General features: G+C 40.8%; 1 protein-coding gene across 9 annotated transcripts in view; it reads right to left on the reverse strand.

Annotated features, from left to right (window-relative positions):
- Positions 1-22,165, reverse strand: part of SRGAP1 (SLIT-ROBO Rho GTPase activating protein 1) — a 233,448-nt gene that overhangs the window by 117,887 nt on the left and 93,396 nt on the right. For 7 of the 9 annotated variants that reach the window (XM_073327901.2, XM_073327900.2, XM_073327898.2 and 4 more), the window contains exon 2: positions 2,164-2,359. The exons of 1 other annotated variant lie outside the window; for it this stretch is intronic. In XM_073327901.2, coding sequence (XP_073184002.2) covers positions 2,164-2,306 — 143 coding nt within the window. In that variant the 5' untranslated portion in view covers positions 2,307-2,359. Of the gene's footprint in view, positions 1-2,163; positions 2,360-22,165 lie in introns of those variants that run through there. One more of the 9 variants, XM_073327902.2, reaches the window with a different exon arrangement.

A 22,165-nucleotide genomic window follows, 5' to 3' on the forward strand; every position in this document is an offset into this window, starting at 1 on the left:
GGGAAGAGGATTGGGGTGCAGGAGGGAGTTTGGGTGAGAGGGGGGCTCAGGGCTGGAGGTTGGGAGGTGATGCAGGCTCTGTGAGGGAGTCTGGGTGTGGGAGGGAGGGAGTGAGGAGATGGGCCGGGGGTTAGGGTGCAGGAGAGGTTGAGGTGTGGGGGGGTGCGGGCTCTGGGAGGGAGTTTGGTTGCGGGCGGGGGTGAGGGGTGCGGGCTCCGGCCAGGCAGCACTTACCTCGGGCGGCTCCTGGAAGTGACTGGCATGTCTGGCTCCTAGGCTCAGGGGCGGTCAGGCGGCTGTGCACGCTGCCCTTACCTGCAGGCGCACCCCCACCCCCCAGCTCCCACTGGCCACGGTTCCTGGTCAAAGGGAGCTGTGGAGTCGGCGCTCGGGGCGGGGTCAGTGCACAAGGACCTCCGAGCCACCTCTCCACTTAAGAGCTAGAGGGACGTGCTGGCTGCTTCCGGGGACTGCACAGAGCCAGGGCAGGTAGGGAGCCTGCCTTAGCCCTGCTGCATCACCCCCACCGACTGGACTTCTAGCACCCTATTAAAATCTCCTGGATTGGTTTCAGTAGCCCATGGGAGATCAATACCGATTCTGGGAGACCCCCGGTCAATCCGGGAAGGTTGGCAACCCTAGTTGCCACCCAGACAGACTGGTTTTTGGCTTCTGTGTCTGGGTGCCATTTAGTGTTGCCAGGTGCCCATTTTCGACCGGAAAGTCTGGTTGAAAAGGGGACCCAGCAACCCTAAATGGCAGATGAATCAAAAGTCCGGTTACTGTTGGGCAGGGAGAGGTGCTGGCTCATTAATCTGTCCCAGCCCGTGCTCAGCTGGGGCTGCCTTCTATCTGCAGGCAGGCTTCTTGAGACGATCCGCCAAGCAACAGGGGGGAAGAGGAGTGTACAATGGGGTGGGGCCTTGGGGAAAGAGGCAGAGAAGAGGGTGGAGCCTTGGGGTGAAGAGGCAGATCAGGGGGTGTGGCCTCAGGGGTCCACTTATCAGCAACCCTATAGTGTAGATACAGTTATATTGGGGGGAAAAGTCCTTTTGCAGGCATAGCTTATTTTGTTTGGGGAAACTGGAAGAAACTTTACTGCAAAAGAACCCTTTTGCTGGTCTACACGGCTTCTACACTAGGAGACTTTGCCAGTATAACTATACCAACAAATCCTTTCTAGAGTAGACAGGGCCTGGCATTTTTTTTTCTTTTTCTTGCTGCAATTCATAAATAATCACATGCTTCAAGGGATATAATTGCAAGCACTGCAACAATGAATTAGAGAATCTACCACATCCCTTGATAAGTAGTTTCAGGCCTTGTCCCTCACTGTTAAGAATTTGCTCCTTATTTTCAGTGTGAATTGATCTAGAATCAGCTTTCAGCCATTGGCTGTTATGCATTGTCTTTGATCATTCACCAATATTCTGATTAATTGCAAAATGGTTTGAATGAGCTAATTTGGTTTTATATATACATGTAATAAACAAAATTAATATATTCATGAATTATTGAACCAGCTCTGTAAGTTGGGCAAATATATAGACGAGAATATTTCAACAAATAATTTTTATGAAATATTTTGCAAAACGTACCAAATAAATTTGACAAATAGTATCTGACCAGCTCTGCGGTGCACAAAAGTTACTGTAGTCTGTGCACATTCATATACAACCATTTGCCATGTATGAAATATGACTCTTCCTTGTTTCTAAGGATAGCAGCAAAGTCCATATGTAAAAATACATACATACATACATACAAGTTTCCCTCCACTTCTGTCCTTTTTTACCTCTTCCTAGCTCTTCTTGGAAGGCTGATCAGCCTTTATTATGAGACTGTCAAATTCTGAAAACTACATTACAACAATCAGCACACAGTTTTGCATATCCAATGCTGTGCATCTCTTCCAGCTGTGTATTACATTTTGTTTTCCCACCAAGTTCTTTTCACACGATAATATTTGTGCAATTTAAATTTCAAGAGATTGTATCAGTCTGCCATGAACAGTCACTAATTTAACAGTACCACAAGTTAGTGGGACCAAATGCAAGAGAGATGACTGATTACACAGTATTTGGACCTTTGACAAAATAAATAACCTAAACCACTTCTAACACTGGAAAGTGAATTGAGTTTGAGTATGAGAACCTCTCTTACTTGTACTGTTGATGGTCCTTTGTACTTCTTGTTTTTGCCATGAACCTTTCTGCTAATTTTTCTAGATTGCGGGAATATTCTGTCTCTATTTCTGCTTTCTTGCGGAAAAAATCCTGCAGGTCCTGAAGAAGCTGCACCCTCATTTCAGTTTGCTGCTCCAGACATTTCTGCTGCTCTATCAGTTGAGCTCGAATCTCTAAAGGAAACACACACAACTGAAGTCAGTGAAAATAGGAAAGAAAAAAATAGCACAAAAATAATATTTGCTGCACATTCTGAATAAAGCACACAAATAAGAGGAAAAAATACAATCTGAAGTTATATACATGTAAAAGTTATATGGCGCAAGTAACCTATCAATAAAATCCACACAGTTATCTACTACTTTCAACAAAAGAGTGGTCACCAACAGTCACCACACAACTCTTGAGTTTTCACATTTGCTTCTTATTCTTAATATAGGTGGAAATTACTGTATCACAAGTATACTGATCGCTGGCAAGTGTTGCATTTGTAGCTATGACAGTAGAACAAACAGGTGTTTCTGACAGTCAAAATGCATCACAGATGTGCATAGGGTCCTTGAGACTCCGGTACACTTAAACAAAATCAAATAAAAAAAAAAAACACCTCCCTATAATATTTATCCAGAATGGCAAGAGAAAAGATCAGCTTTCCTTTCAGATTTGTGGCCACCATTGGCACTTGAAAATAGCATCTGGTAATGTTTATTTAGTGTTTATATTTCTGTAGTGTAAAAATACATCGTTCTCAAGTTATAGGAATACCTATACTAAAAATACCCTTCTGTTTCTTTTAAAAGACATTCACTTAATAGGAAAATACCCAGAGCAAAAATTATGATTTCATTCATAACATTTATATTCTTTTTTTGTCACTGTCCCATTCAAATCCAGGCTAAAAAAATTATCACAGCATAGTGCAATGAAAAGAGTAAACATTTTGTAATCATTTAGAAATATGTTAACAATACTGAAAACTACAAATGTAACAATATGATCAGCCTGAGTCAACATCTATTGAAGTAAAAAAAGCAAGACTCTCTTGGATGTTAAAAAGGAGCTCAACTGGTTCCTAATTATGTGACCATTTAATAGGTAAACTGACTTTAGAAAATCTTAAATGTATTAGAGACCCATGTACAGTTTGCTCAACATTTGTAACAGAGGAGCATTACAAAACCAATATTGTACCTACGATACTGGGTGCTATAAACTAATACTACTAAAACAACAATAATGTCACAAAGTCTTATTGTATCTATTATTTGCATCCATATTGTTCTTAGAAATACAGGTGAAGGGAAAGATGTAATCTGAAATACCACTTAAATTGGAATTCAAAAATGTATGCTAAAGTGACTAGTGTTAGCACAGAAAATCATTAAGTCAGTAGTTGTTCAAGGAGGGAGATATCCCAAAGGTCTCTCCCAAATCTACTTTGAGCCACCAGCTATTGTGTTAATCATTAATGAGAGCATCCGTTTCTATAGTCTGGGAGGTGAACCAAAAAATCATGTATTTGGTTTTCATTTCACTTCAACTCAAGTCACTGGAAAAGAACTATGCCTCCAGCAAGGATGAGCCACTGTAAGACAACACTATCAATGGCATATATATGCAAAGAGGAGAAAACACATTGGAGCTGGAAGGTTAACAGAAATAGAAAAGAGAAACCCAAGAATAGATCCTTGATGTGCCCACTATTTTTAATGCCTTTTGACTCTAATGGAAATGTTCTGAACACTATTCCTTAAGTAACTCGCAAACCGTAGTATGAATTTACCGCTAAGCCCAAAAGTTTCGTTTTTGGAGCAGTAATTTTGACTGACTAAATCCAATTCCTTAGACAGGCCTGTGTAAATAGTCACTCTAAGAGAGACATCACTAGTAACTTTAAGCTGGACTTGTTTTTCAAATAACTATATCCTAACTATACTGAACGTCAGTGGATCTTGCCACTACACTTTCCCCTCTTTGAGCAGGTCTTCTCCACAGCAACATGGAAGAGAAAAATATTTAAGAAATAAGAAAATGTGAGTGGAAAATCTACAAAAATGGCTAAGATCATTGGGAGTAGGTGTAATATCTAAAAATACTTTAAACTAACCTTTTAAAACTGACTAAATTTCTATCTGACAGTATTTCCTTAAAGCTTTTAAATACTTTAAAACAGAGAATGATATTTGAAAGATGGATACAGCTCAAGGTTGCACAGACGCAGTAAGATGTAGTGATTATTAAAGCTGGTTGCTTATCTAGAAAGTCACAGATTCCATTGCTTTGTGCACCACAATTTCCAACTTCTCAGCACCTCTCCTGGGAGGAAGAATCTGCTTTCGTGGGCGGCTCCAGCAGGGGGGGCTCTCAGCTGCCAGGTGAAGATGTTGCTATATTCTTACCCCCTGCAGGGGATCTAAGGAGGGCTCCACTACTGCAGACTAGTCCCTTGCAAGAGGATCAAGATCTGTTCCACCAGACTTTAAAGTAGCAATTCTCTTTCTAGCTTTATCCTTCTCTTCAGCTCCTGATACTTTCTTTGCCTCATTTCCCGCCCCCCACCTCCCAACACAATATGTGCAGTGACATTTTGGTGGGTGGGAGAAGGGGAAAGAAGAGAAAGTTGTGACTTTCATTTTTTGTCATAATAAGGCTGTGATTTAAAAACATTTTTTTTTATAACAGACAACCAACCTTAGTAATTGTTTATCAGCGGTAAATACCCAAGGACTACTAATAACTATGGGCTTTGCATTAATCAGTATTATGGAAAACTCCACCAAGACATCAGGATCCTCTTCAACCACTCAGCGTAAATCAACTCCCTAGTTCCACAAAGAGCTGTAAGAAGTATTACTATGCTTCATTTAATCTAAAAGCTGGACATGCAAGATTGTGAAAGGCTACATAATTAAAGACTAGAGACCAAAGCTCTCTAATTAATACATGAACAGGTACAGTATAGCCATCAGAAAGGCAAAGGTTGGTACCCCTCCCCCACCAGGACACTAATTCTGACATGGAAGAGCCACCTGTATGAGTTAGGGTGGAATTCAGTTTCTCCGTCCATTCAATCAATGACTTTTCTGCTAAAGGATAGTTGCAATCCTACTCTGCTGTATAGCACTGCGGATATTAGAGAGTTGCCGTCTTTCACGCCAGAGGTGTTTGCATTTCACTTGTGGATGAAGTGATTTCTTCTCTCACTGTGTACAACAATATTGAGTTGTAGTCACCACCTTTTTGGAAAAGAACTGGGTTTAAAAGAGAATCTGAGTCAATGCTGTTATTCCTGAAGCAGCTAGGGGGGTTTGGTAATCACTGAATTAAACTAGACAACAGTTCGACTCAGTGGCTTGAGGAACTAAACCCAATCGCAATTTATGGTATCCAGCTCTCCTGCATAAGACAATACAGGACTACAACTAAGTTAACATGCAACTCCACTTTTATATTCTCGTATATATCCTGGTCTTATATGACGTTTACAGAAAACATTAGGGAATTGTACAAAGTTAATTATAATATACACAGGCTGACTGAAGTATTAAATAATGTACTGGAAAGAAAAAACAGAAGTATACTGGAATATGTGTTGATTAATCACACACACCCAGTTCAAAGTGAATGGCAGCCACCAATGTTTCCCTTTCTTCTGCTGCAGTTACATTATAATCAGACCTACATCCCAGCAGTTTTAACCTGATCCCTACTGCATTACATTAAAATGGGCCTTAACATGGTTTTACCTTCCAAAGATTTCCTCCCTCCTCAAGCATTATTGTTGAATTAGATCATGGATTTTTCCTAGTCTCAGAAAACGCTAGCATGAGAAGACATGAAAAAGCCCTATTGCTACTGAATTTTCACAACACTAATTTCTCACTTTCCATGCAGAAAAAATTCAAAGCCTTTACCGCCTCAGTTATAAGAAGTTCTTTATATTGATTTCTTTCCAAAGTTTCCCCAACACACAAATTATCTATTAATTTAGAAAGAGAGGTAGCATCTCAGATAATCAAGAGGCTCTTAAAGTCAAAAACTAACATTTTAAAAACTTTACGCCAAAATTAAGTGACAGCCAGCTCAAATAAAAGAGCATGACATAATGGCAGTGTAGCAAGTAGGAAGCCACTTTCTGCACTAGCTGTCATTTCTAAATTATTTTAAGGTGCAGTCGCATATAGAGCACACTGCAGTCTCCCTGCATCAAGGCAACAAAGGCCTGGAGAAGTGTCTGTATTGTGGGGAGGGAATCCCAACTTTGGGCAACGGCCATTCCTTGTAGGTCCAGAAGCAGCTGGGATTACAAGACAACTCCCAGGCTGCTAAACAGAATAACAATCAGTAAATACTGTGATAAAGGGCACAGATATACGGTGAAATGCTGGCCCCATTGACATCTCTCAGCCATTTCTTTTGGTGGTTGTCTGTGCCCTATGAGCTACACCCCAGTGTCCTCGGGTCGAATTTTCAGTTCCTAGCTTTCACTCGTGTCCCAGTCTCCATCAGGCAATGGGTAAGATATTCAAGCACTGCAGGCGAATAATATTTTTAACACTTACACTTACCCGTACACCATATTTCACTGCCTTGTGTAAAAGCAGAATTGTAGAAACTGCACTACTGTGCTGACTTGAGCGGCTACAACAAATGCCAAGTCATGTTACCTCATAACTACATAGCATTGCAGTAGTACGTAGCATGCTACAGTAACTGTGTCATATCAATAATAGACCCCTACTCAAAATGTTTACAATCTAAAAGCAATGCACTGCTATGCAATACAGAATGATTAAAATAGCTATGTGTCAGCAAGGAATCAGATCGGTCATCCCAGCTTTCACATACACTGGCATTTCAGGCCTAATCAGATACCCCCTCAGAAGTCAATGGAAAACTCCCATTAACCTCAATGGGTGTTGAACTGGGCATGCTAGGTGTATGCAATACTAGTTAAATTTTAAAAAAAAATACATAATTCCATCATAACTACTCCCCTTTTTAGTGAATCTAACTTTTGTATTTGCCCAAAAATTCTTACATTCTTTGTTGTTTGTTAATTTAGTGCTCATGAGGAATGCCCAAATGGCAACAATCCAGACTCCTTCCCCCCCTGTTTTGGCAAAGCAGCTACAGCAGTGGCAGGCCCACATGCAGTCTCAATCCTGTCTGAGAGAGTTACATATTTAAGTAATGATTAAAATACATAAATGCATTAATACATTTACACAGTTACTGGATAACAACACTGACAGGATTAGCTAACAATCCTCCCCACCACACACACAAATAGTCGATTAGGACTACTTGAGAATATAGATGGGTATTGACTGTTTTTGCAGATCTGCTTGTCTCAACAAAACAAAAGTCTCAGTGACTGTGCTAAGAGCTTATATTCCAGGAGTGTTACAATACAGCTCCAATCCAGCTACCATACTTTTCTTGAATTGATGGCCTTCTTATTGATTTATACACCAGATCCTGTTTACCTAGAGTAAGAGCCATTTAATTATTTCAGCTTAGATATTATCTGGTAAATAACACACATTCCTATTTAAAACAGATGGCAGAAAATTACTTATCTTGCAATTCTGCTTCTCTGAAGATATGGTCTTGCAAGATTCTCATTCCTGGGTCCTAGTTGCTTAGCGCAAGACTGGCAAAAGCTCGAGTTGGCTAAGACCACTGGGTTACTCGGTGCCATCATTGTCTGCATCAGTACAGATCCAACCTCCACTCTCCCATAAGCCCAGGCAGGCAGCTTCATGAATTAAGTGCCCGACATTATCACTAGCTAGGCCAAGCATTAGCTTCTCATCACCTGGGGCCTTGCTGCTTCAAAGTGGTACTTAGCATCAGCTCACTGGATGATGTAGGGAAATATATGAGAAAGGGCCAGAAGCTACTCAATGCACCTTGGATGAAGTCCCTAACACATGGCAGTATATCAGTGCCTCTGAGTCCTCCCCTCCTACATTCATGTCTTCAGAGAGGAAGGTGGTGATTCGGGGTAACAGTATTACATTTGACATTCTGGTCCAGTCACTCTTGGTCCTCTAAGTGGCTGCTATGAAGCCCACATCACTGACCTCGAGGCACTGAACCGCTTTTCTTTCTCAGACCATTGTCTCTCATACAATCAAAGCATTTGAATGGCAACTCTGGAGAGCTGTATTTATAGGTGGCAGGAGGATGCTGTGCCACAACTGGAAGGGGCCTGGCTCATGTTCTACTCCAGGCTACCGCTATCTTCATGGCCAAAAAACCTTAAGAGCTTGTGAGTTCCAACATACTCATTGTTGAAGAAAGATCCAGGAATGAGAATCATGCAGCTATGACACTTTTGGAAAAACACATGTAAACAGTTCACTAGCACATTCCCCAGTGAGAACTTTCTACAACAGACTAGTAAAAATTGTAATCATGTGAGTCTGTAAACAATGTAATCGAGGAGTCTAAAGCCAGATCCTGCAAACCTTTATGTGATTAATTTTACTCACATGAGTAGTCAGTGGCAGGACTATTCATCTGCTTAAAGTTAATCATATGCCTAAGTGTTTGTAGGATAGCTCATTAACTGATGTAGCTTCCCCCTTCATTTGCGTCTACATCCACTTCGGCCTTATCTACGCTACTGCGGCAAGTTGACCTAAGTTATGCCACTCCAGCTACGTGAATAATGTAACTAGAGTCAACGTCGCTTAGATCGACTTACCACGGTGCTACGTCAATGGTAGACACTCTCCCAATGACTTACTTTACTCTTCTCATTCCGGTGGACTACTGGAGTCGACCGGAGAGCACTCTGCTGTTGATTTAGCGGGTCTTCACCAGACCCGCTAATTTGCCCCCGCTGCATCGATCACAGCAGTGTCGATCTCCAGTAAGTGTAGACATGGCCTCACTCACAACATATCCATTATATCAAGTTACTTTGGATTCACTTATTTGCCAAACTGAAACTTCCCCACCTTACATGCCATCTCTGAATTTGCCCAATATGTAATTTTTGAACCAGGCTAAATTTGCTTTCTAATTAATTCTCTTGGGATTTTATTTGGCAGAAACAGTATAGTCTCCCTCTTCAAAAGAAAATGTTTCTTTGACAACCTATTCAATGGTACATTGGCTGGGGTGCAAGATTTATTTCAGTCCATCTGAAAGACTTGTGTAGAAAGCCAAAAGTCAAGGACACTGAAGCGTCTGTTGAAATCTCTGCCTCTACTTACTTAACACTAAAATAAATTCATTCAAGAAATTAAAAATGGGGGTGAGGAGGGAGTTCCTATACACCCATTAGTAGAAATTTTAGTTTATAAATGACTATAATGATGACAGGGAGCACTCCTGGGTCCTTTTAATAACCATCATGTAACATCCAGGTCAAAAAGAGAGAATAAATCACTGTTTCTTGTGAAAACTAAAACTAGTTCTACACAACCAAAATATATTTTCTTTAGTTTTTATTAAACCAGCCATAAACTGGATTAGCAATAATGAATCCTCTTAACCAGGGGTCTGCACAATCATGGGATCCAGGCAGACAGAGCCAAAAAGGTGTAGAGGACTCCGTTTGAATGCCTCTCACCCTTTTGTTCCCCATGCAATGCTAAGCTATGCTAAGAAGAGCCAAAAATATACTACATGTAGCTGCAGGAGCTTTGTTGTTGTTGCTGGATAAAAAACCTGCTATTCACATCCACAACTGACGGTCACCTGGCTGCCTACAGTCAGAGTCCTCTGAATGGATGGCATTTTGCCTGCTTGCAACTTGGTTGGATGGTTCTGCCACAGCACTGGTGCCAAGTGGTCACAGGCTAGGCAGGCAAGCTGCCTGCATAACATTTTGAGCTCCGTCTATTCTGCAGAAGCTGCTCATTTGTGCCAGCAATTAAGCACTGGCACTACATCTTTTCTTAACCTTCATAACAGCAGACTTCATCCTTTGGTCCCTGCCAGGCAGCACACAATTCTATCCCCGAGAGGGAGCGAGGGAGGGAGGGAGGGAGTACTTCTATTGCTTGGTAGCAACCTTCTCCAGCTTACCCAGAAGCGCCATTGGTCAAAACAGTAAGGAGCAATGTCCAGGACTCCTTGTCCAGAAAGGCCTGTTGGACAGGTGTAGAGCCTTTGGAAGGGAATAGGCTGAGGGACTCAACCCTGCAACGCCCCCTACCAAAAAAACCATAAAACAAAACAAAAACAAAAGATAAGAAAAGCCAAAGGAGACCAATGTGGCGACACAAGGAGCTTTTTAGCTATCTAAAAACCAAAAGGGACACATGCAGGAAATGGAAGGAGGGACATGTCAGTAAGGAAACATACATGGGAATAGAGTGAGCGTGTAGGAACAAAATAGGAAAAGCCAAGGCAAGGAATGAGTTACAGCTGGAAAGAAATGTTACACAACACAAGAAGGGGTTTTACAAATATGTCAGACAAAAAAGAAACTTCAGGAATGGTGTGGGTCTGCTGCTCAATGGAGGTGGTGAGCTGGTAATAGAAAATAAGGTGGAGCTGCTCAATGCCAATTTTGCTTCAGTCTTCTCACAGAAAAAAATGTGACCACATGACTAGTGAAGTTATCACACACAGTAAGGGCGAAGGGATGCAGATCAGGATAAGTAAAGAACACATCAGAGACTTTCTGATTAATTTGAATGAATTCAAATAAGCAGGGCCTGATGCTATTCACCCCAGAGTGCTGAAGGAATTAGCTGAAGAAATCTTGGAGCCACTGGCAATAATATTTGTAAACTCATAGATAACAAGAGAAATGCTGGAAGACTGGAGAAGGGCTAATGTAGTGCCCACCTCGAAAAAGAAGGAGCCAGAGAACTATAGACCAGTTAGCCTGACCTCAATACCTGGGAAGCTACTATAGCAATGTATAAAAGATTCAAATTTGCAAATACCTGGAGGATGAAGGAATGTTCACTAGCAGCTAGCATGGATTTACTAAGTGCAAATTATGACAAACCAGCTTGGTAACTGATAAGGTAACTGGTTTAGTAGATAAGGGGAATGTGGTGGACATAATATACCTGGACTTTAGCCAGGTTTCTGACACAGTCACACATGACAGTCTCATAAGTAAGCTGGATAAATGCAGGCTCGGTATAACTACCATTAACTTGAAACATAATTGGTTAAACAACCATAAACCAAAGAGTAACTATTAATGGAATGTCGTCAGATTGTGGAACTCCACTTGTGACGTCCTTCCAGGGATCTCTTCTGGGTCTGGTATTATTTTACATTTTTATTAATGATCTGGATGCAGGAATAGGGAGCATATTGATCAAATTTGCAGATGACACAAAACTGTGGATGTGTGTCTACTTTGGAGGATAGAACTAAATTCACAGGGATCTTGATAACTTGGAGAACTGGGCTATAGATAACAAAATGAAATTCAATGAAGAGAAATGCAAGGTGCTACACTTAGGGAAGGGAAACTGAATGCACCAATACAGAATGCAGGATAACTGGCTTGGCAGCAGCACAGCTGAGAAGGATCTGGGAGTTCTGGTGGATCACAATCTCAACATAAGTCAACAATGTGATGCTGTTGCCCAAAGAAAAAAAAAAGCAAATGCAAATGTAATTTTGACTTGCATTAACAGAGGCATAGCATGCAAGTCACAGGAAGTGATAATACCGCTCTACTCGGTGTTGGTTAGGCCTGAACTGGGGTACTGTATCCAATTCTGATCACTGCTATATGGAAAGGATGTAGAGAAACTGGAAAGGATCCAGCGACAAGCAACAAGGATGGTCAAAGGGATCCAATGTAAGCCATATGAGCAAAGGCTGGAGGAACTGGGTATGTTTAGTTTGGAAAAGAGGAGATTGAGAGGGGACACGATAGCAGTCTTCAAATACCTGAAAGACTGCCATAAAGAAGATGGAGAAAAATTGTTCTCTCTTGCCACAGAGGGTAGAGCAGGACAAGAGGCAATGGGCTCAACCTACAGCATGACAGATTTAGATTAAATCTCAGGAAAAACTTCCTAACTGTAAGAGCAATAGGACAATGGAACAAATTGCTAGGAAAATCGTGGAACCTCCTTCACTGGAGGTTTTCAAAAAGAGGCTGGGTAGCCATCTGCCTTGGATGTTTAGACACAACAAATCCTGCCTCTTGGCAGGGAGTTAGACTAGATCAGTGCCTCTCAACCTTTCCAAACTCTGTACTCCTTTCAGGAGTTTGATTTGTCTTCGGTACCCACATTTCACTGCACTTTAAAACTACCTGCTTACAAAACCAGACATAAAAATACACAAGTGTCACAGCACACTATTACTGAAAAATGGCTTACTTTCTCATTTTTACCATAGAATTATAAAATAAATCATTTTGAATGCAACTATTGTGCGTACATTTCAGTGTATAGTATATAGAGCAATATAAACAAGTCACTGTCTGTATGAAATTTTCATTTGTACTGACTTCACTAGTGCTTTTTATGTAGCTTGTTGTAAAACTAGGCAAATATCTAGATATGTTGATGTACCCTCTGGAAGACCTCTTCATACTCCTGGGGTACATGTACCCCTGATTGAGAACCACTGGACTAGATGACCCTTGTGATCCCTTCTAACCCTATGGTTCTATGATTCTATGAAAAACAAAGCCAAGAAACTATCAGAAATGTTGACACTCAAGAAGAAGAAAAAATACATAAAAGAAAGGAGGGAAGGAGATGTGGATCTGGTGTGCACCTATGTCTGCCAGCTAGAAATGCTGTTTTGTATTAGGTGTCTATAAACCCATTAAGGTTACCTGAGCTGTCAGGATTTGTATGACATCTTATTTTCTGGCCTCCAAGCGATTTAGACCATCAGAATGTTTTACATTGGATGACAAAGGCTTGGAACTTTTTCCTCAGAGGCATAAAATTCTTGAAGCACAAGTAAGAAAAATAAAAATTTTCTCCTCGTCTTACCATAGACGAGTAATAGTGTAAGAGGGAAGAGACTTTCATAATTCTCCTTCAAATTATCCTTTTCTTTGCAGCACAGTGAAATACAAATGGGACTAGAATCTCTTTATAAGAGCATTTTGCAAGACAGTCATCCCCCATTATATGCTATGGGTTCCTTTATCTCTATTATCCAATTGCCTAGCATATGTTGCTCTATTTTCTGTAAGCCACAAGTGATGTATCGCCTTCATGTGGGACACATTTCCAAAAGTCAATTAAAATGAAAAGGCTAAACAATGGAAGAGTTTTTCTGCATGCACTCTATGTAAAGAAAACTCTTTGACCAAGCAAAATCATTGAAACAAACTAGGGTGGATTAATTTAAATCAAAGCACTGAAAATCACCAATTTTAATCATGATTTAATCATAATTAGCAAGCAAGAAACCTTGATTTAAATTATTAATTTTATTTTGCATTTGTACTCTGAGTTATTTTCATAAAGAAAAGTTCATTCTCTATGATTGGTATAATTTGGAACTTTTTTTTTGCTAACCAGGAGAATACACTATAACTATACATATGTATTTAAACAAACATTTATTCAATCTTCGTTTTTACTTTATTATTAAAAAAGGTAAATGATGCATTTCTTAGTTACTTGATGGTGATTAATTTTTTATTGATGACTTATGTCAAGCTGCATTTTGATGGAAATTGGAACTCAACTAAAATGCACAAAACCCAGCATTTTATACTTGTGTTTTATTAGTTAAATAAAACTACCTTAAATGTGCCAGATACACAAGAAAAAAAGTAATTTTATCAAAAATATGTTTTGGATTTAAAACTAACTGATTAAACAAAGGAAGTATTATTTGTAATTAATGAATGGAACCAATTAGTTTTCGGTCACCATGTTGTTTAAGATTTTAGAACTAGCAGATCTCATTCTTTCACACCTCATTTTTATTCATAAAATGGAAGAGGAAAACAAACTTTACTGCTTTTTCAACTTCCAATGGGTTTCTCAACTTTGAATGAACTAGTCACTGAACGGAACTAATTGCATAAACTGAAAATGAAGAAAATATTCTCTCGAAACCTTCAGAAGAGGCTACTTCTGTCAAAAGTACCTCAGTAAAGTCTGGATTCAGGTGCTTTGCAGTGACTTCCACCAATTCAGTGCTCTGACTTCCTTTAAAATATTGGCAGCAAACATGTTCTGCTCAATTTTTTGTAATTTAAATTAATAGATTATTGTAAGCTTAAACCCTAACATAGGTAGTCAACATTTCAAATTTCATTTTAAATACGTTTCTTTTTAAAAAGAAATAAGGGCACGTCTACACTGCAAACTTCTGCTGATGCAAGTTACATTGGCATAAAACTGTTGCAGTTAGTATAGTCCTTATGCTCCTGGCATCGACCCTTCATGTACTCACCAGGAGCGCTTGTTTTGATGCACACTGTATTGCACCATGGGTAGGTATTTTGGTATGCAACTCACCACCATCCAGTGCACTACCTTTTGGGAAATTTTGCATGGTGGGGCAGAAATCAGTTGTGCAGGGGTGACTGGGACTGCAGGGTCAGGTTCCCACCATATAACTTTCTCTACCCCATAATGCCATTTGTATCCCATAATTTTCATGCCTATTTTGACAAACCCATGTGGGACTTGTTGCTGCCCACCCTCTCTGACAGAAGCATGGAGCCTACACAGATCTGCACTATTGTCATAAGTACTGCAAGCACCAGGAGCAAAACCCTCCCATATCTGCAGAGCCTCAAGAAGAGCCGTGGAGAATATGATTTCCTGGAGGGCAGATTGCTGTGGGACATAGAGAGAACTGCTTCAAGATTGTTGGAGAAGTTCATGGAGCAACTGCAAATAGTGGAGTGCTGCTTCTGGGTCTGAGAAAAAGAGCGCTGACTGGTGGGATCACATTATACAGCAGGCTTGTTTGATGAGCAGTGGCTGCAGAACTTTTGGATACGCAAGGCCACACTCCTGGATCTGTGTGTCGATCTTGCCCCAGCCCTCCACCACATGAACACAAGAATAAGAGCTCCACTGACAGTGGGGAAGCAAGTGGCAAATGCACTATGGAAATTTACAACGCGGGATTGCTATTGGTCAGTGGGAAATCATTTTGGAGTTGGAAAATCCACTGTGACGGCCATTGTCATGCAAGTGTGTAGGGACATTAATTGTCTTCTGCTGCATAGGACTGTGACTCTCGGCAATGTGCAGGATATAGTGGAAAGAAAAGGAGTACTTGTGGCACCTTAGAGACTAACAAATAAATAAATTTGTTAGTCTCTAAGGTGCCACAAGTACTCCTTTTCTTTTTGCGGATACAGACTAACACGGCTGCTACTCTGAAACAGGATACAGTGGATGGATTTGCAGCAATGTGATTCCTGAACTGCGGTGGAGCAATAGACAGCATGCATCTCTCTATTTTGGTACCAGACCACTTTGCCATGGAGTACATTAACAGAAAGGGCTATTTTTCTATGGTTACGCAAGTGCTGGTGGATCACTGGGGATACTTCATCAACATCAAGGTTGGCTGGTCAGAGAAGATGTATGATGCTTGCATCTTTAAGAACACATGACTGTTCAAAAAGCTATAAGCAGGGACTATTAGGAACAGTATGGTGCTTGGGGCACATATATGAATATAAAACTGACAATGTACCTATTAATTTTGTGGTGCTTGTTGTACATTTATGATTATTACACTGTGTTTGTTGCTGATCCTATGAGTTGTATCACAGTGTACAACAACTTAGTGGGTCCTTTCACTACTGCCAGGGATTTGCAGCATATGTCGGGCACTAATAAAGATGAATATTTTGCAAAGAATAGAGTTTCATTTCAAAAGGAATTGTCTGCAAGGTTAAAGCAAATACATTAAAACCTTAATAAATGTATGGAACAGAGCTAAAAAAGGGGAGGGGGGCGCAGGAAGGAACATTCATGTCCATTTTAGCTACACATACATCAACTGTGCCTCTCACAGATCAATGTAGGTGAAACTGTGCTTGTCCTTAATACTCCTGTCACTCCACACCAGGGAATAGGGATACAACACCTGACGCCACATGGAATGTTGGAGGGGTTCAGGGAGGTACTATACTGGAGAGGTAAACAGGGAGGCAAGCCGGAGATTGTTAAACCTGTAGGTCCACAAGAATCTACAGCATCTGTATTTGCAGCTGGAGTATGTTGCCGCAAGTGCTCTTCTTCTCCTCCTTATTTGGCACAGATGTTCCTTGGGTGTGGAGGGGGGACCCAACAAGGTCATAATGGCAGCAGCCACAAATAAAAGCACACAGAGGTATCACTGTCAGTATAGTCACAATGGAAAGTTAAGATTTAGAACTCCCAAGCTGAGCTGCATGAAACTATAAATGCAGGGCAACGGCATTGAATACTGGCACCATTTGCCACAGGGGATAGTAATTTTAGCCGATCTCTCACTTATTAGGGTAATAAAGGCACAGAGAGCACAGTTGCTGCTGGCGTCCTGAAGATGCCCAGGCCCATGTGCTGCTAGCTTGTTCACTGCAATGGTGCCTGCTGAAGTTATTGCCTGGCGTGGGAAAGTATCCTACTGCGGAGGAAGAAATAAGGCTGCCGTCCCTAGAAACCTTCAGGAAAGGATTGCAGAGTACCTCCAAGAAAGTGTCATTGAGATCTCTCAGGAGGCTTGAACGGACATCCTCGTACACATAAACAACCTGCTCTGCCTGCTTCCCCCCACTTACCTCTACGAGAGAATGAAAAGCAGATAACTCTACCTTTATTTGTTGTAGCGCTCTCTCTCCTAGTTTGAATAAATTAATGAAAAAAGTCAATAGCTGTCTCCTGCTAAGTTGGGGGTGCCATCACTGTAATGGGGAATAAATGTACACACTTACTCAAGGTTTCTTCTCCTGCATTGGGCTCTCCCAGGCTCAACTGCCAGGACTGACTGGACTGTGATAGAGTCCCAAACAGTCCTGGCACACAGCATAGATGGACCCCAGGTCGCATCTCCCCATCCTCCTCCTCGTCCTCGCTGTTCACACCAAGGGTCTATGTCTTGGACTACCGAGAGGTATCCAGGGTAGTCTGCAGGGTGGCGATGGGGTCTCCACCAAGTACGGCATGCAGCTCTTGTAAACATGGCAGGTCTGCAGTTCAGCATGGGATCAACCGTTGGCCTCCCTGGCTTTCAGATATGCCTGATGCAGTTCCTTCTCTTTCATGCAGCAATGCTGCTGATCTCTGTCCTTACCCCTTCGCCTGCATCCCCTGTGAAATCTCTTCATAAATGTTCACGTTTCTCTAGCTGCTCTGTGCCTGCAGAGATTCTTCTCCCCATGGGCCCAGAAGATCCAATATCTCCTGTCTACTCCAAGCTGGAGTACATCTGGAGTGTGTAGCTGGCCTGGTCAGCTGGGCAGTTGCACACAACAATGGAGAACTGCCTGGTGTGCTTGCCAAGATGGACAATCAGCAAATCAGCATCCAATGAAGTGAGCTGTAGCTTATGCTCAAATAAATTGGTTAGTCTCTAAGGTGCCACAAGTATTCCTTTTCTTTCTGCGAATACAGACTAACACGGCTGTCACTCTGAAACCAATCAGCAAAAGGTATTTCAAAAGTTTGTGGGGCTTTAAAGAGTTGTGGGGAGGGGCTTCTGGTCTCCATGACCTCTGGGCTGCGGAGCTCTCAATTGTGACCAGAGTGGTCAGTGTCGGGCATTGCGGTACAGCTGCCGGAGGACTATTAGGGTCAACACAGGAAATGCAGTGTTTACATTCATGCTGCATCGACTTCAGTACATCGATGATGGCTCAATGCCACTTTGGGAGTTGGTGATACTATGTCGGTGTAATGCACAGCTCATATTGGTATAAAATATAAGTTTAGATATATGCACAAGTAGATTAATACAAGGCAGCTTACGTTGACCTATCTTTGCAGTTTAGACCAAGCCCGAGGATCTCTTTTCCCATTGCTGGAGTGTCAGAAGTAGTTTTAGCATCAACTGCAGGCCAAACTCATGTCTATAGTTACTGTTTCAGTAAAAGATCAAATGCTAAGACTCTTAGGATGAAGTCCTTGTTCCCATGAAGTCAGTGGGAGTTTTGTTGTTGACTTCGATGGAGCCAGGATTTCACTATTAGTCGTAGCTGACAGGTATGGCAAAGATTATCTGCCTGTTCTGTAGTAGTTTATTTTTGATTAACGAAAATGCTGCATTTTCCCACAGTAGTCTGCTTCTTGTACACAGCACCTCTGTACTCTTTGGGAAGATGGACACAAGTTCTACAGGAAGATCTTTGGACCCTGCAGCACCCCTTGGCATAGACTGGAAACTCTGTAGCAGCTGTCGGTACATTAAAAATTGAGGTTTTTGTTGTAATTAATATTAAAATTAATACAATTGCTATAGTGTCCCTTATTTTTTATTTTGACATTACGTTTAAAAAATAAAAATCCTCTAATTTTCAATATGCTTCAGTTGTTTATGTTGACGGTACAACACAGAACTGAACTATAGAACCAGCTGGGCAGTTTCAGACTGTTTATAGACAGAGACAGACACGTTTTATGTTCAGTTCAGATGGTTCTTGGGAGATAAACTGTTGGTTATTTTTATTTTTGTTTTTTGTGTGTGCGTGCATGCTGAGAGACTTTAAGCTCTCAAGAATTGACACAATTATTTTAGTTTCTAAATAAATCATTGTACTGATTTCTGCTTAGTTCATATTTTGATATTGTTCTTCACAACTGTAAAGGCCAGAGATTTAATTTCTTTTAAAATGAGATCTTACATTTTGGAGCACAATTTTGCAACTGTGAAATACCAGCACTTACAGGGCACTGCTCATAAAACCAATCCTTTATCTCTATAATAATGTATACAGCAAACTAATCTACACATAACTGAGTCTAGCTTTTGTTCATGGTATAGCATCACCATGGAAATCCAAAGAATTCAAGAAAAGGGATTTACATGGTCTGCTAACCCTATCTATGGGTGCCTTACCAAAAAACAGGGAAGACTGCTGTACTGAGTGCCCCTCTGAGCTCACCAGTACACCAGTCTGAGCCGGCAGGGTGATAGATGTTGGGAGCTGGAGACAGAGAAGAGAGATGGAAATGGAGAACACAGGAAACAGCTGGCAGACTCAGTCTCACACATCTGATGGGGTAATGTATAGCCAGCTGCTGCACTGACAGAACAACATATAAAGACTGACAGATCTTGGGGTCATCATTATAAACATGTCAGCAAAGTGCAGATAGGCATTCCCATTAGCATAAAAGATGTCAGTCTTGCCCTGGAAATCCTATTGTATATTATCACTGTTTTCAGCATATGCCTAATCACCACTGGATCATCAATATAAGCAAGTTTCCATAGAGTTGTAAATGGGGAAAATAAAATGAGTCAAAATTTGCAGGTACAAATAAGACAGACTTTACTCTTTTAAATCACATTTAGGCTTCATTGCTGTTAACTTGTAGAAACCTGTCACCTGCTCTGGAATCTTTCTCCTTGTTTGTCAAAACACACTCAAGTTGGGTCCTTCTTCTGCATCTGTCCCATTCCCCCTCATGCCAGCAGCTATTTTTAGTACTTCTGTAAATCAATTCTTATAATTTAATGTAAATGGAAACGAAAATCAAATGTGGATTTAAGATTTTATATGCACCTCTACTACTTTCTTATAGTAATACAGTAATGCAGATTAGAAAATAAGATAGAGCCAAACTCTGCTCTCAGTTACACTAGTATAAAACCAAATTAACTTCACTGACTCAAGTCTTGAGATAATTCCAATATCATAATTTGTTGAAGCCTTTTATAAAACAAAAAGTAGAATCTGAAATTTAGCTCAGGGAAGGCATAAACATCACTGCAAATTCTAAGAGACTTTTCAATAATTTTCCATTGCTTGGATCAAGCTGATAAAGGAAGTGAACTGACAGAATGGCAGTGCAACATGTTTAAACACAGAACATGACCTTACTGATAAACATGAATACCCACATTTGTAGTATTTAGTAACCGCAACCTCAATAAATTCTCTCTCTAGTGCTCAGAAAACAGTATGAAATACAAGAATGAAGCAGAGGAAGAAAATCAAGCATCAGTTTGTCATAATCAGACCGGTAACGAAAACCTAATGATCTTAATCAGCTTCCTTACTTCTAAAGCTCAGTAAAGACAGGTTAAATCTCTGACCTTGTTGCTAGGGCAACTGCCCTACAGGGATGGACTATGAGGTAGACTCTCGTCTAGCACCAAATGGTCATAGATACTGCATCATCAGTGTACTAGTGCTTTCCTGAAATTGCATCAGAATGAACATACCCCTCATCTAACAGAAATCAAAACTATCCTAACATACTGAGGACAACCAATTCCCCCTGTTAAAATTACAACAACATTAAAGCCCTTTAATCTTTAACAATTAGAGTAGACAATTTCTAATATTTCTCTAAGTACTGCACTGACTGGGTTAAGGTATATTTTTTCAGCTACAAAATGAAATATGTACCTCAATGGGAGACTGAGGCAAGTCTGAACTCAATTTATAGAGACAGTCCAATATCCACTAACAGCAGCTGAAAAAGATAAATCCTTCACTTTCATGGGGAAGATTCTTTGTTCCAGTTTCCCACTATTGGAAGTTTAAATTGGCTTGAGAACCACATACAATTACATTTAGCTTCAATTATTACGGAGGAAGGAGGGGATGGCTCCCCTGAGGTTCCCATTAATGGTGGTGATAAAAAAAAAATCAGAGTCAAGGGGAGGGGATTGATTGGAGAGAACCCCTGTTTACCCATTCAATGGCAAGAGGCAAGGTGGTGTCTGCCCCAGTGATCTTTGCACTAAATCATATGCATGTTACCAGCTCCCATGAATGTAATCAAACCCCCGTCTGCTAGAAATCAAAAAGATTTTTTTTTAAAAAGGGAAGAACCTTTAGACCACATCCAAACTTAAAACTGCCATTTTGGCATGCTACACCACAGAACTTGCTTACCTGCACAGTCTTCCAGCAATAACTCATGAATTTAAGCCTATACTGAAAATAATCCCTCTCCAAAGAAGCATATGGATGGTTATGATTTCCAGCAGGGCTCTAATGACTGCTCTATGGTAGTGAGGCCATCAAGAACAGATGCAGTAAATAGACCTATTCATCTCTTTAAGCTAGCAGGAATGGAGCAAGGGAGAAATCCTTCATGTGCTATTTAACTGGAGACCTCTTCTGAAAAAAATTCTATTGTATAAATATAAGCGCACTGTGCTAAAAGTTTAGACACTCAGGCAGCTAAATCCTTCCCACTGTAATTAAAGAAGAGGGCAGTACAAATATTTGACTGGCAATTAGGACTTAGAGCAGATGCTCCTTGCATTTACAGGTCCTGGTTAGCACAGGAACAGAAGTCAGAACCTCCCACCAACTTGAAGTTAAAATCAAACCTTAAATAAATCAGTCATTGATATAGCAGATAACGAGAGGAGAGAATACAGCCATAGCACAAGGATGGCAAATTGGTGACCTGAAACAAGCTTTGCATAGTCAGCCAAGATAGAAAAAAAAAAGAGTATGGTTTGCAACGTACTAGCCAAAGACATACAACACAGGGAAGTAGCCAACAAAAAAAGCAAAAATCCTGTGCTCTATCCATCTGTCCTCCAAACATGGGCAATAGGCAAATGAACAGAGAAACTTTTGGAAGGAAAAAATACAGTAGATGGGGAGGCCAAATGAGAAAACATAAGGGAATTAGGGGTGGTGATGGGGAAATAGATAAGCTGGTAAATCAGATCCATCTCTGAGGCTTCTGACAATTGGCCAATGTGGCCCTTATCCTCTATTACAAGGACACGGCAGGGAAGCTAAATGATTTTTTGGCATCAGTCTTTCCCACAAAGTATGTAGGGGAGATATACCTACCCTGGGTCTACTCTTTTAATCGACATATAGATGAGGTAGAATGAGAGACTGAAGTGTCCGAATGGGT

The sequence above is a fragment of the Lepidochelys kempii genome, chromosome 1 (assembly GCF_965140285.1).
Source record: "Lepidochelys kempii isolate rLepKem1 chromosome 1, rLepKem1.hap1, whole genome shotgun sequence".
In the NCBI taxonomy this organism is placed as follows: Eukaryota; Metazoa; Chordata; order Testudines; family Cheloniidae; genus Lepidochelys; species Lepidochelys kempii.